The 15,919-nt window shown below is 49.1% G+C and overlaps 1 protein-coding gene across 1 annotated transcript; it reads left to right on the top strand.

Annotated features, from left to right (window-relative positions):
* The first annotated feature begins 5,010 nt into the window (after window positions 1-5,010).
* PGD (phosphogluconate dehydrogenase) lies at window positions 5,011-14,706 on the top strand. The gene is made up of 13 exons (XM_078869801.1): window positions 5,011-5,151; window positions 7,969-8,044; window positions 8,875-9,054; window positions 9,511-9,576; window positions 9,774-9,892; window positions 9,991-10,060; window positions 10,207-10,341; window positions 11,437-11,626; window positions 12,083-12,213; window positions 12,533-12,666; window positions 12,850-12,949; window positions 13,131-13,253; window positions 13,969-14,706. Exons 1-13 carry the CDS (start codon window positions 5,144-5,146, stop codon window positions 14,086-14,088), a joined length of 1,452 nt encoding a protein of 483 aa, XP_078725927.1. The 5' UTR covers window positions 5,011-5,143; the 3' UTR covers window positions 14,089-14,706.
* Window positions 14,707-15,919: the final 1,213 nt, after the last annotated feature.

Raw genomic sequence — 15,919 nt, 5'->3', positions numbered from 1 at the left:
TGTGGAAGACCCCATCCCCACCTGATCCACCAACCCTGCCTTCCGCGTTATATTGGAGGCGTGTAACGTCAGCAGGCCACACTTGGGCGGTGACGTGGCCGAGGAGTAGCGCGTTCACTGCTGGTTGCAGAGGTTTGCGGTTTGATGCCGTGAGGCCGCTCTGGTTAATACTGGAGGTGCATTAACGGCGAAATGTGCGCCATCTGCTTCACAATGGACGTTAAAGATCCCGTGACATTAGAAAAAGAGTAAAAATTAGCCAAATTATTCCATTTGGATTGCACACGGCAACATTGCCCCCCTACTGTGAAACTACTGCGGACTGTGAAACACGGCACTTTCCTGATAACCTTGCATTATGCCAATGGCGCACATACCAAATGTACTTCGCTGATTATTCAGCAAGCCCTGCTTGCGCGCGATCTGCCTGCTGGCACGGCAGCGCCACGCTCGCCATTCTCAACAATGAGCCGCTGAGCGCCATTGCACAACGCAACGGCTCGTGTGAGGAGTGGTGTGATCGTCTGATGATTGATTTCTAATCCACCCAAGTATAATATTCCGAACCATCCAGCTTATGTAACCGGAGTAAAAGGGGAAAAAATACGAAGCAGATGCAGCAGTGAAATCCCACGCCACCACAGACACTGGAGCTGCAATAATGACGTTGGGGGGGGGGGGGCTGCGGATCTTGGCATATTCTCAACTCGTACTCTGAGCGAGGACCATCCAGCCCTTTCACAAAGTCCGTGCACGACATTTCTGACGGACATGAAGCTGGATGGCGGTGGCTTCCCTGCACATGGCCTCTAATCCAGCGCTGTGGAGGCAGACAGGGTTGGTGAATCAACGCACAGATGTCCAGAAACTCCTTTCCTGTGGGCGTCGGTGCCATACCCTGGCTTGGGAGTAGAGCAGGTGGACTAATCCCCATCTGTTTCCATCGGATGGATTCTGGGTTACCTTATACCCTAAAGGGAACAATCCAAAGAGCAAACCGCTCTTGTGTTGTGTACCTAGGACATGCATCCTGGGCTGGATAACAACAGGTTGAAGCTCCTAAAATAATATAATTGAAAATCAGCATCAAGAGCTCCGTACAGTGGCATCACTGCAATGATGTCATAGCGTGCTTCATAATTCCTCATTCGTGACAAGACGCTCGTGTTGGATATCCCAGGACACAGCCCATGTGTGTGTGTACGAAACATGAGCGTGCTTCTGCCTGCAGGTTGAAGTGCTCCCGTGAAACCGCATTGCACTCGGCAACGCAGAGATCATTGAGGCTACAGCCACGTGACTGAGGCTGCCAGGCCAGGCCGAGTGGGTGCACGGATCTGTGGGGGAGTGGACGAGTAGCAGCAGCAGCCGCTGCCTTCCACGCGCACGACTCCCTGCAGCAGCCTCCAGCCTCGGCGAAGCGCCCTGCTCAAGCCCCGTGCCTGTGGCGGCTGCGTGGTCGCGCTTTGGTGACGCGTGCCTCGCAGTAATAAGCACCTGGGTTCGATTCCTCACCCTGGAGACTTTCTGCGTGGAGTATGCATCTTCCTCGGTTTCCTCCCATAGCTGAACACGCACGATGTACAGTCATTCGTGTTGGCCAACCATCCTAATGCAGAAGTAAACATTATTATAAGTCTCAACTTTGAACCCCTCTCGGCGGGGGCAGCCAGAGTCTCTGCAGCCCACAGTGATTTCCCACGTCCAGTGTTCTTCATTCGCGCCTCCCCTCGCAGAGGTGTGTGGCTAATGAGCAAGTTAATGTTAACGAGCGGCAGCATACGCAGGGCGTGTTGATTGCTTGGGGGAAATGGCTGTACGATTGGTGGGGTGGAGCAGAACTGGAGTTGTCGGATCTCGTTTCGCTTTGACGACGTTGCACTTTTTAATAAACGCTATCCACGATCAGCGTAAACAGGGGCGTCTGCAATTCTATTTATACAAGAACATAAATCCGTGCGTATGCAAGCTTTTGGCAGTGCTCTTCCTGAGCCAGTTGGGAATATTCCACATGCCCTGGCCGGAATCAGTATGGTCATGTTCAGGATCGTCGAACTGCCACTGTCGTGAAGCCACCAAACAACGCATCGTCGCCTGACGCCGCGTCCACACAGCGCCTCCTGCTGCTGCTGCTGCCGTCGTCTCGGATCGGTTGAAAAAAGAATCGCATTCGACTCGAACGCGTTTCGACACGGGTGCTTTTCCATCCTGCTATTCGAAAGAATAACATAGACGTCCAGTGTGCATATTGAACACATCTCGTAGGAGCGGAGATCCTATCAATCGCGAGTCGGACACAAGACGCGTGTTTTACCTAGGGGGCTTGAGGTTTTGGGGTTTTCGGACGCTGAAGTCACACCCAGTAATGTTTAAAGGCTAATCTCACACTCACTGGACCCTCACAATTGGTAATGTGGGCGTAGCGAATGCAAAGCATGGGGGGAGGGCGAGGGGTACTTGCGCAATTGCGGTGGTGACCAATTGGTTGGGAATTTGTCGAGGGCTTCGCTAAGCAAATCACGGCCCCTATTTGCAAAGTCACGTCGAGTCGGCTGCATTCGCGATGACGCCCGCCACTCCCAGGGGCGATGTTGCAACGAGAGTCAGACGACGGCAATCGAACGCCTCGCACCCGACACGAACTCTCTGCTCAAGCCCTCTCGTCGTGGCTAGTAGACCTCGACATTGGCATTTCGCTCCCGAACGCGCTGTGGCCAGACGCGAGAAGAGAATCAGCGCCCTTGAAGGGAAACCACACGCACACACATTGTTGTTATCAACTACTTAATTAATTAAACATTTCACGAACTTGTCCTCCTGCAGTAGGCGTGTTGTTTGTCTAGAAATACGGAAATAACAAGTTGACTTCACGTATTTATTCAAACATATCACCTGGAAAATCCCCCGAGATGGAACATTTCGTGTGCAAGGTGCGTCCCGAGCGTGCGGCAGGCGGCCTGCATCGCCACGTGGTTGCGACTTGACGGACAGCTGCTGCACGATCACCCGCGCGTGGTAACTGGTGATGGTGAATCCACTCGAGACACTGATCAGGCCGTCCAGAGGCGGATCTAGACACGTCCCAAGCAGGGGCAGCTCTCGAAATGCCCAGATATTTAAAGAGGGCCCCCGACATAAATATGAATTACAAAAACACATCCAGGATGGCTTATCTGGTAAATATCAGTGACGTTCCACTTTTTGGGGTCTCCAGGCATTGGCTGCTGAGACTGATTGATTACATATCTGAATGATGCTCTCGAGTCTAGATTATAGAAGTGCAGAGCTGATATTGGGCACACACACAGTCAACGATTATAACTAGACAACTCTGACAACCATCTTTGGGGCTCAATAATGTAACACCTCGAGGGTGATTAGTTTCATTCAGGGCCAGCCTTAAGATCTGCCTCGCTATAAGTTTACTGCTCAGCACACGTTTTACAATCACCATCATCAGTGAACCAATTCCTCTGCCGAAAGGAAGTGAAGTCCTCTCTCTCTACCGGTTACGATGCATCGTGTCAAGGTTGTTGCAGTATTGGCGTTTCCTTGTGTGTACGTGCATGAGGGTGCGATTTGCATCGGAACGCAATAAACATTTAACTCGCGTTTTGCATTGACACCAAGGAAATCCTTGGCATTGTGCGGGAATACTGAATTCATTGTTGCTGAATAATGAATGGACGCGTCCCAACTGGACTTGCTGACCCGTCCCCGACTGGACATCTGTGAAAGCAGCTTCACACCTCATCGGATTCCTCCAGGTTCAATACAGAGTCTGATTCTATGACAACATTCCACTGGGGCAACATTGCTCGGTACAAGACATTGCATATTTCTATAATGTCTTGATCATCAGCTCTGATCGGCAATGCATGAAGGCGGATCCACACTCCACACGGTCCCTACCCCTCGTGACCCTCCTGATGCCACAATCCATGTCACTGCTGCGCATTAGCCGAGATCAAATTCAGCTCCCCAAATGCATCCCCATCCTATCGTTCACCTCTGATTTCATTCACCCAAATCTGCCGTCAACAATCGCCATCGGTAAACATTTGAGAAAGTGCCGCTCTATCGCCACCTTGTATCGGTGACTCCGAGCGCAACGCCCTCGCGTATCACGTGGCCAGGAGGTTCGGCCGCCGAGCGAGTGGCTCGTCCTGAGAAGGGTGCCAGCTCAGAACCTGCTCAGGGTGTCTTCTATGAGATGAGTTACACTTCCTGGGGAAGCCAACTGAGGTTGTGTCATGGAGACTCGCCCCCGTCAGAGGGATGTGGAATTTCCACCTCTGACTCTGTGAGGCTGTAAACAGGAGATGAGCACCGATGCCTCAATGCTGTTTCGCGCAGGAACTCACTTTGAGTGAGTGTGGTAGTCATAGTAAATCTACACATTCTGCAATAACACCGTGGCCTTAAAAGTATCATCTATAATAGGCGAAGTCTAGATTTGAAGTTTTCGTGACTGCAAGGATTCATACTACCTACGTGACTTTAGCGAAGTTGAGTAGCACATAAAGCGAGGGCCATTGCCTGAAACGTCGCCTACTACAGTACAGCACATTTATCTCCTTTCACGGCCACAGTAAACCCATTTCTTTAGAACGGCCTTTTGTGTTTAGTTTGGTGTCCTTCCCCGCACCCCCGATTAGCGCAATTGGCTACGCACGGTGCGAACGAAGTTCAACATACACACATTGACTCGGCTTGTGGCGCTACTGCACCACAGTGTAGCAGCAACAGCCGCTTTGATCTTATTCACTCCGTGGCTTCATCTCCTCCAGGAGCCTCGTGGGGCCCGGCGCGCGATGGATGCCCCCCCTGTCCCACCCCTCGCCCCACCCCTCGCCCCCCCCCTGCCCCACCCCTCGCCCCCCCTGCCCCACCCCTCGCCCCACCACTTGCCCCCCCCTGTCCCACCCCTCGCCCCACCCTGGCACCACCCCGCCCCATCGTACTCGCGCGTGATTGGCTCGCGGCGCTGTTGTCATTGGGCCAATGGGAATGCGCGCTTGGGCTGGGATCCTGGACGCGGAAGCAGCGAGAAGAATCCGCGAGGAAGGCAGCAGCAGCAGCAGGGAGACAGCCCGGAGCGAGCGGCGGAGAATCCGGGAGCATCGGCGGAGAATCCGGGAGCATGGCGGAGTGAGTCGTCGCTCCGCGTGAACGCCAATGCTGTCGCTGTTGTCGGTCACCTCCGTGTTTAACGTGAAGCGCGTTAACGTTGCACGGTGGCCGGTGGGAGCCGTCCTGGCGTCACGGTTCGCGCACCGGCCTGGCCACCCAGAGGTGCCGCGATCTCCTTGCCCGTTCGATCTCCCGCCGCGGCAGCTGAACCAATGGGAGCGTCTCTACAATCCCTCAAAACACCCACCCCTCACCGCCTGTACACCCAGGCGTGTTGATGGGCAACGTACACTGCAGTCGGTTGGCGTGCGGTGGTGGGGTAAGCCGTGGGTAGTCGCATCTCTAACGGCGGCGTGGGGAGTCGAGTGGGCCCCGGTGCCATGTGGGCGACTTCGCGCTCTCGAGTTGAGCCCCTCGTGCCGCCAGTGGCGTGAGCAGGAAGTTGTGGGGCCGCACCTGTGACCTGTGACAGTGACGCGAGATTCACAATCGCGTGGACGTTGAGGGCAGTCGTTGACATTGGCTGTGACGTCAGAATCAGAATTTGTATTTACGCTGCAGGAATCCGATGAGCTATAAAGATGTTTCACTCATCGTTGAGTCGCGCTCTGTTGGGCTTGCCGACTGTGATTCGATGCTGTGCGTTACGATCCACGTGTTCCTCTCTCTCGATACAGATCCATACATCCACGCTGCACGTGGCAAGGGTTGGGAGCTTGCCATCATCATTCGCTGCCGTTGCTGTTTTCTCATCACCTGATCTGACTGTATATCTGTGACAAAGAGCTCCATAGCTCATCGGATTCCTACCGGATAAATACAAAATCTGACTTTTATTCGGCACGCTTTCATGGCAGCCACTTTGGCCTCTGCAACATCGCATCCCAGTCCTGCGGGTGGGCGGGGTGTTCATAAAGTCGTTCTTGAGTCCCCGGCAATAGTTTCCCTGTGCTGGCGAGGTCTGCTGGCTGCGACGAGAGGGCATCAGGAGAGTTCGATCTGCGGTGTTGCTCTTGCTCCAGTGGTTCACTGTGGCCCACGGTTTGGGTTGCTTGGCCACAATCGCACTACCCTGGCTTGTGTCTTTAATGTCACATCAGTGAAGGAGATGTGCGCACTAGCGTGTTGGTGTTCTGACTGTTGATGATTTCCCGGTGATGTCGAGGAATGTCAAAGCAGGAGGCACCATGTTTGGGTCTCGAGTGAGGAGTTCATTCTGGACGTCCGCGTGGCTCCGCTCTGTTGGCCCAGCAGCGGCGTCCCGGCGAATCTGGGTGGTCTCGGAGAAGGTTCCATGATGGTGACAGCGCGATTGCGTTGCTTAGACGAGTTTAACATGTCGGCATGGACATGTCAACATGTCAGTTAACACGCTGACATGTTAACATGTCAGCATGGACATGTCAACATGTCAGCGTATGTGAACTGGGGGCCCGAGTTCATCTGTTCTCCCCACACGTCGCTGAGCCTGAGCCGTGGTAATCTGGCGTTAATCCCGCGGGGGGTGCAGAGATCCTTCCCGTAATAAATTAGTGACAACATTAGCGGGCCAAGATTGGGAGAATACAGTATAGAATACTCTGGAGCCTGTAATTAACTTGTAGGTGGTTTGTGCACTGTGACATGAATTGATCTTTGATTGTCGGCCACGGCACAGCAGTGAACCAGGCCTACTCCCCTCCTACCCCTTTACAAACCTGCACGGGCGAGTGTGGTGAAGTGTGCTTCACCCCCATACGGGGAGGCCCCCGTCCCACAGTGCACTGACAAAGAGGCTGGTAAACTATCAATTCCTTTCATACGCATTCACCAGTGTGTGTCATTTAAATCTGTAAAAAAATCCCATGGAAAATAAATAGCTCCCAATGGGCGCTATGTATACGTTGAACTTCTTCCGCATCGTACGTAGCCAACTGTCATAATTGGAGGTACTTTTAAAGGTTTGAGTTAATACAATGTTGTCGCACGAAATTCGATGAACCGTGATGTGGCTCTTGCACCATTATCCCTGAAAAAGGTGTTGAAATATAGGAGACCCGGGGATAAAGCAGCAGCAGGGGCCGCTTGATGGTGTGACTGGCCGGTCGGTCATGTGCCTTTGCACCTTCTCCCCACTCTGTAAACAAAACCTTGAGGCAAGCCTGGCTCCTCCCTCCCACGTTGCTGATGACCTGACGTGATTCACGGTCCTGTACAGATAGGGTCATACAGGTGGGACCTCATGCAAAGTCAAATGTGTGTATTTGTGTGGTGGTGTAGGAGGGAACCCGGCGACCCGAGTTTAATTACCGTTCATGGAAAATAAACAATGGCGAAGATTGTAATTAGTCCTGAGCTAAATTAGTACCTGGTGTGGTGCGAGAAACATTACTGCTGGGGAAACGTCGACACACCACCCCCTCGTATATTGTCGGCCTTCGTAGGTACTTACGGACAGCACTTACCCCAGCAGTATCTTAAGGCTATACGGGGGATCTTTGTCTTTGTGGTGACAGCTTATGGTTCTTTACCTTCATATATAGAATTCAGATATTAAAGTTTTACAAATTAAATTGAATAATATCAGCCCTGGGGACATCCGATGAGTGGTGACATCACGTCCCACATGCAGTTGACTGCACAGCGACAATGGAAGTTAATCACGTGGATCTGCTAACGCAGTGTTTGTGCGCCTGCCGTCCAAAATTATTATCACCGAAATGGGAATGATTTTGAATTACAGTAATTGGAAATGGCAGTAATCTCCATCACATGGTTTCTTATAATAAGGAATTGTTATGTTAAATGTTCCTTGTCACTATTTTGTTAATGTGGGCTTGTGTTTATCTTTTACAGAGCTGATATAGCCCTGATTGGACTGGCCGTCATGGGCCAGAATATTGTCCTGAACATGAACGACCATGGCTTTGTGGTGAGCAGCCTGGGCCAATTGAGAAGCGCATGTGTTTGACAGTAATCCGTTTTTATTTATTTATTTTTATTGCAACTTGGTCAACGATGATTTTAAATGTAAAATAAAATACAATATAATTTGGATTTAGCATTTAAATTCAATCGTATATAGTAAGACACTGCAAAAATAGTGGATGTTTGTTTTATAGAGGGGCAAGGTGGTCATAGCGGGAAAAAATTACATCTTGAGGTCTATATAACCTCGTGCCATGGCAGATCTCTCGCCTACTTGCTGTAGTTGTCCAACCTGATGACGATTGCTTGTGTTGGGATCGAAACGTCGTGATCTATTATTTTTCTACCTACGTGACTTTACCGAAAGAACCAAAGAGTATGGGAGAAAGGAGTTCTGGAATATGGAAGGCAAACGAGAATGAGCAACCTTCTGTCATTGAGCGGAGTTGACTGGGGGCTTCAACAAAAATCCTTGATTGTGTGAGCGGAGATATCATGGAGTAGAGTGAGATGAGAGAGGTTAAGGATGGTCAAGTCTATGGATGGTCTTGAAGATAGTGAGTGTTAAGTGGAGAAGTTGCATTAGTCGAGTAATGATGTGATGGAGAAGCCACGGATAAGAGATTCTCTCTTTCCTTGAGATTTTTTTCACGCAAGTTTTTTCAGCATCAAATGCTTGTTCAGTAACGCATATAAAAACAGTCATTGGACAAGTTGGTTGGTGGAGCCCTTTGTACAAACACAAATTACTTGCACATGGCAGTTGACCACACACCAAGCGTTTGACATTGCTGATGCGATGATGATGACATTGTGTGTGCCTGACATCCACAGGTGTGTGCGTTCAACCGCACAGTTTCAAAAGTGGACGAGTTCCTGGCCAATGAAGCTAAGGGCACGAAGGTGGTGGGTGCCCACTCGCTGGAGGAGATGGTGGCTAAACTGAAGAAGCCGCGTCGCATTGTGCTGCTTGTGAAGGCTGGGCAGGCCGTGGATGACTTCATTGACAAGCTGGTATGCTCCTGAGGTGCCGCTTCAGCAAACGCGCCCTTTGTATGATACATCAGCTGGAAATTAAAAACAAAAACGCTGATTGCAAAACGTGGACTGAGTTGGTGTTCTCCAATGTCTGCCTAAAAATCTATATCGTTTAATTTCATTCTGCACTTAATTTAGCTAATTTCCAGAACTCAGAGTTAACAAAACGGTTTGATGGTCATGCCACGAATATCACCGTTACGCAAGTTGGGTGGGAAATACTCGCCTCCGTTGTGTGTGACCCAGAGCTCTGTGATATCCACGTCTGTGGGCCCTTCTCCAACACGAAGGGTTACACTACTCTGTAAGAGATCTGAATGGATATTTGTTTCGTGATGTGGTGCTGATAGCAGATTTGGGGATAAAAAATTGGATAATCACAGAAAACAAGAACATGCATGACAGATTGATAACTCTCACTGTTTTATGCAGACACCTCTGTTGGAAAAAGGTGACATCATCATTGACGGAGGGAACTCCGAGTACAACGACACCAATGTAAGAATTATTTTCATTTTTCATGCTTGGTGTCGAATGAGCCTCTGTATTGTGCCTGATTTGTGAATCTATCGGTTGCGTAACAATCTCCAAATCCAGAGTCATGCCTTATTCTTCACTTAGATTTTGCTTCACCTAAACGTGTTACTTCACGAGGAGATGCTGAACATACCGCTGTGGGTTTCTTTCGCTCGCAGAGGAGGTGCAAAGCCCTCAAGTCCAAAGGCTTCCTGTTCGTGGGCAGCGGGGTGAGCGGCGGCGAGGAGGGAGCTCGCTACGGCCCCTCGCTCATGCCTGGAGGGTGCGCCGAGGCCTGGTAATGTGGTGCACTTGGAACACGGTGGTGCGCACTGCGTGCGTTGCCACCCAAGGCGATGGCGCTTGGGAACTGACGGCCGTTTGTCTACCCACCAGGCCTCACATTAAGGACATCTTTCAGAGCATTGCAGCGAAAGTCGGGACGGGCGAGCCCTGCTGCGATTGGGTGAGCAGCTTCAAGACGCCACAGGAAGCCATCGATAGCTCACTCGATACAGGACAGACACCAATTGGCATATTTCAGTTGCATACGTTTTGTTAACTAGAGTGCGTTTTTATTTTAGTTTTCTGAGCCTCTCGTCCTTTGTTTAGGTTGGGGAGGATGGGGCCGGCCACTTTGTGAAGATGGTTCATAACGGCATCGAGTACGGTGACATGCAGCTCATCTGTGAGGCCTACCACCTGATGAAGGACGTGCTGGGGATGAACCACGATGAAATGGCGGAGGTGCGATGTCATCACCATCATAAGTTATCATTCATTATTTATACCGCGCCTCCCATGCGCTGCATCTTGAAGTTCTGCCTTTTTGCAAAGTGTGTGTGTGTGTACGTACACGTGCGTGTGGGGAGCTGGCGACCCGAGTTCAATTCACGCTCACGATCGATAAACGGTGGCGAATATTTGAACCGGTTCCCGGCTTACGCCTGAAATGAGTACCTGGTCCAGTCTGTAACATCAGCACTGGGGAGACAAAGGTGGCCTGGAATGGTGTTGGCCACCTGCCTCCGTGTGCCATACCGGCCTTAATAGATGTTCGCTTACAGCACTTACCCCAACAGTCTGTTAAAGGCTATACGGGGGATTTTTGTATTTTTTTGACCGCAGTCAATTGTACAAAAACATCCCACAGTTCTTAATGTGAATCCTCTGTATTACAATGAATTTCATGAACCAAAAGACATCCTGGGTTTATTGTCAGTATCTGTATTGTATGAATGTTTAGGAGATTGCACACGGACAACTGTGGAGAGGTGCGTGCTGGGAATGACATGGATTTCCTCGCTGTCACAATGGGCTTAAGTAGGCCTAGAACCCATGAAGGGAGGAGTGCTTAATGGTTATATACACAGCTCATTTTGTAATCCCATCTCGGGGCCGTTGCATCCAAGAATACTCATTGCATTTATGCAGGTTCTTTATTTCCCAGTAGATTTAGATTCTAGATAAATGACACCAAGAGACAGAAAGATTTACACTAGGATCAGTGAACGAATGCGAACCAGCAACGCCATATGTTAAGAAAAGTAAGGTCCCCCTGGGCACAGGACTCATCATGTGATGAGGACCACGAGGAATGGACGGCTTGGGGAGGCTTTGATCCAGCAGTGGACAGGCATTTGCTCCTGATCACAAATTCGAGTGATAACCTAAATTCCCTACATGTTGGATTTTCTACAACCAAAGGTTTTCTATTACCGTGTTTACATATTTTCACAGTTTTGTACACTGCTGCTGTAGTAAAATAGTCTACTGTAATAAAATAATTTAACCGTGAACAAGTGTTAGTAGCCAAAAAATGCAGTGAGATGTCTTTTACAGGCATTCGAAGAGTGGAACAAAACAGAGTTGGACAGCTTCCTAATTGAAATCACCGCCAACATTCTCAAGTACCGTGATACGGATGGGAAACCGCTGGTCCCCAAGATCCGCGACTCAGCCGGGCAGAAGGGCACTGGGAAGTGGACCGCGATCTCCTCGCTGGAGTTCGGGGTGCCCGTCACGCTCATCGGTCAGTGGCTACTCACGCTCTCCATCCGGGGTCGAAAGCGTTATCTCTGTACGTCTGTCCGGAACGAGTCGGAGGACTTTCTTTCAGAACTGTCCTGCATTGAATTTTTATTTTAAGATGCTTTCAGCTCATTAAATGGTGAATATTTATGCACCCAGAGAAAACCCACACAAGTGAGGGGGCAAAAGTCTTTCCCTGTACAGATGGAAACAGATCGCGATTAGTTCACTTGCTGTACTGGCTTCCCCTGGCGAGCCGGGCACATGTGCGACACCCACAGGAAGAGTTTGACAACATCAGCGTGCAATCCAGCAACCCTCGCTGCTGCCTCTATACACAGCGCTGGATTACTGGCCCATATCATGCACGCCCAGCTCCTCCATGTATTCACGATACTATTCTGTATTCGCCGCCTGCCGGCAACGTTACATTTCGCGTGTGCGCTCGCCATTGCAGGGGAGTCGGTGTTTGCGCGCTGCCTCTCGGCCCTCAAGGACGAGCGAGTTGTGGCCAGCCAGCTGCTCCCTGGCCCCAAGAGCACGGAGTTCAAGGGAGACAAGAAGAAGTTTCTTGAAGACGTCCGCAAGGTCTGTACGCTCTCGTTTAGCATGACTCACTTTCACCGATTCCAAGATCGGTCGCGGTGTCTGCCATTCTGAAGGATTTGGAGGTCACCTTAACCCAAGTAATTTGTATGCGTTTTAAAATCGGGTTATATGATATGCATTGGTTTCAAAAGTAGAGACCACTTTACATGTTGTTTCATGCTCAATGTGATCTTCATTTATCACTGGTGTCTTGTCAAACGAGAATCAGTAGCTTGACAAGCACGTATGATATCTGCCAAGTTGACTAACACATACATTGCTTCTTTTTAAGAGTAAACGTTTCTTGTGTGTCTCGCAGGCCCTGTATGCATCCAAGATCATCTCGTATGCCCAGGGCTTCATGCTGTTCCGGCAGGCTGCCGTTGAATTTGGCTGGTCTTTGAACTATGGGGGCATTGCTCTCATGTGGCGTGGAGGATGCATTATTCGCAGGTGACCCACTCACCCCCACGGACAATGAACACACGGTGACCTTTGTACAACATTGTGCGATTGTGTAAAACTCTGTGTCTTTTCAGCGATTGTGTTGAGTGACGCTGGCAACATTAACGTTAGTTTGCGGTTGTTGTTTTTTTGTTTGAGTGTAAAGATTGTGGCCTCATTGTGTTTCTACAGCGTGTTCCTGGGGAAAATCAAGGAAGCTTTTGACAGAAACCCCAAATTACAGAATCTCTTGTTGGATGACTTCTTCAAGGATGCTATTAAAGATTGTCAGGTTAGTTTCGTGTGCAGATCATAATTGGTGCAGTCAATCAAAACCTGATGCCTTCGATATAATTGTTTACAATCTTAAGCAAGGTGATCTGGAGAGCCTTGCTGATGCAGTCTTGTGGTCGCAATCGTGTGTATGTGCGCGTGTATATGTGAAAGTGTGAACATGTGTACGTGTGCTGCAGGAGTCTTGGCGCAGGGTGGTAGGAACAGGGGTTCAACTTGGCATTCCAATGCCTTGCTTCAGCACCGCCCTGGCGTTTTACGACGGCTACAGGCAGGGCGTGCTGCCGGCCAACCTCATTCAGGTGGTCCCCACCTCACAGGCGTGCGGCTGTACAAGCTGTGCAGCATTGCAATAACATGATTTATTTTCTGCATTGGAACCGTTACATTTTCATTGATATTGTTGTGCATGATAGTTATTCAACAATAACGGGTAAGAAGTGAATGGGCAAATTCTCGCGTAAAGTATAAAAATATGCAAAAGAAACTTAATTGGTTTTGTAAACACAGATCAACTGTTGCAAATGCAGATGATAATCGGGAAGCCTTTTAATGGTGGATATCCATTAACATTATTTAATTGACATCCACTGCTTAGTAATGAATGGCGCGGTGATGCGGGCCAGTGGTAACACATTCGCCGTTTGTTAGTGGTTTGCAGTTTCAACCCAATGGGCTGCCCTGGTAATATTGTGGGTGTATTCACCGTAAATAATATGCAACATCTACTTCATAGTGAAGGGTTAAAAAGACTCCTGTGATGTCATTCGAAAAGAATGGGCCGTTCTGTGTCAGCATCATGTTCCAAACTTCCCAAAATTTCTAAATGTACCCACACACTACTCGATTGTGATGACACAGCTCCATTGCTTCCTGCCCCACAACTGCTGCCGACTGAAGCACAGAGCCTCCATGGTAGCCTTGCGCTGTAGGAACGGCGCGAGTTTCCAAATGTGCCAATGGTTTGATTTTGACTTGGCGTTTCCTAAATCTTGTTTTAATTTGTAATCTCCCCAGGCACAGAGGGACTACTTTGGCGCCCACACCTACGAACTTCTGAGCAAACCGGGAAGCTTCGTGCACACCAACTGGACGGGCCACGGTGGCTCCGTCTCTTCGTCCGCGTACAACGCTTGAGGCCTCCTGCCACTCGTGCTGCTCGAGCGGTCTGGTGGAGACGGCAGTTGTGGAGAACATGCGCAGAATTCTCATTTTCTTAGATGGCTTCTCGTAAATTTGTTCCATGTGCAGTCTTGCGTAAACCATTTCATTGTCCAGGGATATAACTGTGACGAGGTGAATGAGCAAAGGTAGCCGCCACACATTGGCCTCAAGTGTAAGCCTCTTGTTGGTCCCATTTGTTTTAATTGCTCAAATATAAAGGTTCTCTGAACATAATGGAAACGGTGGAAACGGATGGGATTAAGTGATTTGTAATGTGCGTACAATCAAGGAATATTTTTAGTTACATTGGTTAAGTGTTGACATGTGTGTGATGCGTTTTTTGATGTTTGTAGTGTTTGGTTATTGATAGGGTGAGGGTCACAACACGACAGCACTTGAGTTTTACAGCCTTGATTTAGGCAATCGGAGCGTGATACGAGTCTAATGCTCATCCTGCACCGAGTAGGCTGGTGAACGCTTAAAACAAGGGGTGCGAGTACTTGAGCTTCAGAACTGCTGTTTAATTGCACTGATTTCACGTGAAGGATATTCTACATCTCATTCCTCTCAATAAATTTAAAATGCACCGCTCTTCATTTGTGGAAGGTTGATGGACTGGTCTCCCACAATGTGTATAAATCACTCTTTGGTTCTTTCGGTAAAGTCATGTAGAAAACTAATAATAAAAAAGTGAATAAAAATAATAAAAACCACTCATGCAGACTGTAGCCTGGTTCTTAACCGGAGTGAGTGTACTGGCAATCTCTAATGTGGATTGTAGCCTGGTTATTAAGCTGGGTGAGTAGTGGCAGTCTATAATGTAGACTGTAGCCTGGTTATTAAACTGGGTGAGTGTACTGACTGTATAATGTGGATTGTAGCCTGGTTATTAAGCTGGGTGAGTACTGGCAGTCTATAATGTAGACTGTAGCAATGGTTATTAAGCTGGGTGAGTACTACATTAGTGGTTTTTTAAATATTTGTATTGTTAGTTTGCTGTCTACGTACCTTTACCGAAAGAACCAAAGAGGACGCAGTTTTAATGTCCCAGCTGAGATGACGCGATGGGAACGGCAGAGGGCAGCACATGTCCGCCAACTCCAGCCTGAAACCCAGCGCCAATCGCTTTGACCACGAATGAACGTCGCATGTCACACGAACATCAAACGTCACTCAAACATCAGTCACACATGAACAAGCCGTACCAGAAACAGGCAACGTGTGGCTACATTATTGAAGCCAGCAACGCTAACCGCAGTTTTAATATTATTTGGTTCTTTCGGTAAAGTCACGTTGAATAAAAATAACCACGACGTTTCAGCCGCTTGTGTTGCGATCGAAACGTCGTGGTTATTTTATGTTTAATTCTACGTGACTTTATCGAAAGAACCAAAGAATATGAATTCCTGCAGTCACGAAAGTTAAGTCAAATTTTTTTTACCGCAGATTTAATGTTCGAGCTGCAGTGACGCGATGGGAACAGCAGAGGACAGCACTTATCTGCTAACTCCAGCCTTAAACTCAGCTTCAATTGCTCTTTCCACGAGTAGAACAGAAGAAATACAATGGGTTGCGGATGAAAAGTAGCTTTAAACTGTGAAAATAACGCATGAACGGCACATTGTAGTCATATGCATGAACATCACATGCCACACAAACATCGCAGTCGAGATTTATTAATGCCGACCCCCAATGAAGGTGCAGACCTCTTCACCCGCTCCCCCTCGTGTTTCCAGACCCTCCCGTGGTGGTCGCTCTGTCCTCACCACCTTGGTGGTGCCGCCCTCCCAAGCCGAACTCTCAA

The sequence above is a fragment of the Lampetra fluviatilis genome, chromosome 28 (genome assembly GCF_964198595.1).
Source record: "Lampetra fluviatilis chromosome 28, kcLamFluv1.1, whole genome shotgun sequence".
In the NCBI taxonomy this organism is placed as follows: Eukaryota; Metazoa; Chordata; class Hyperoartia; order Petromyzontiformes; family Petromyzontidae; genus Lampetra; species Lampetra fluviatilis.
This window is presented reverse-complemented; position numbering and strand designations above follow the sequence as displayed.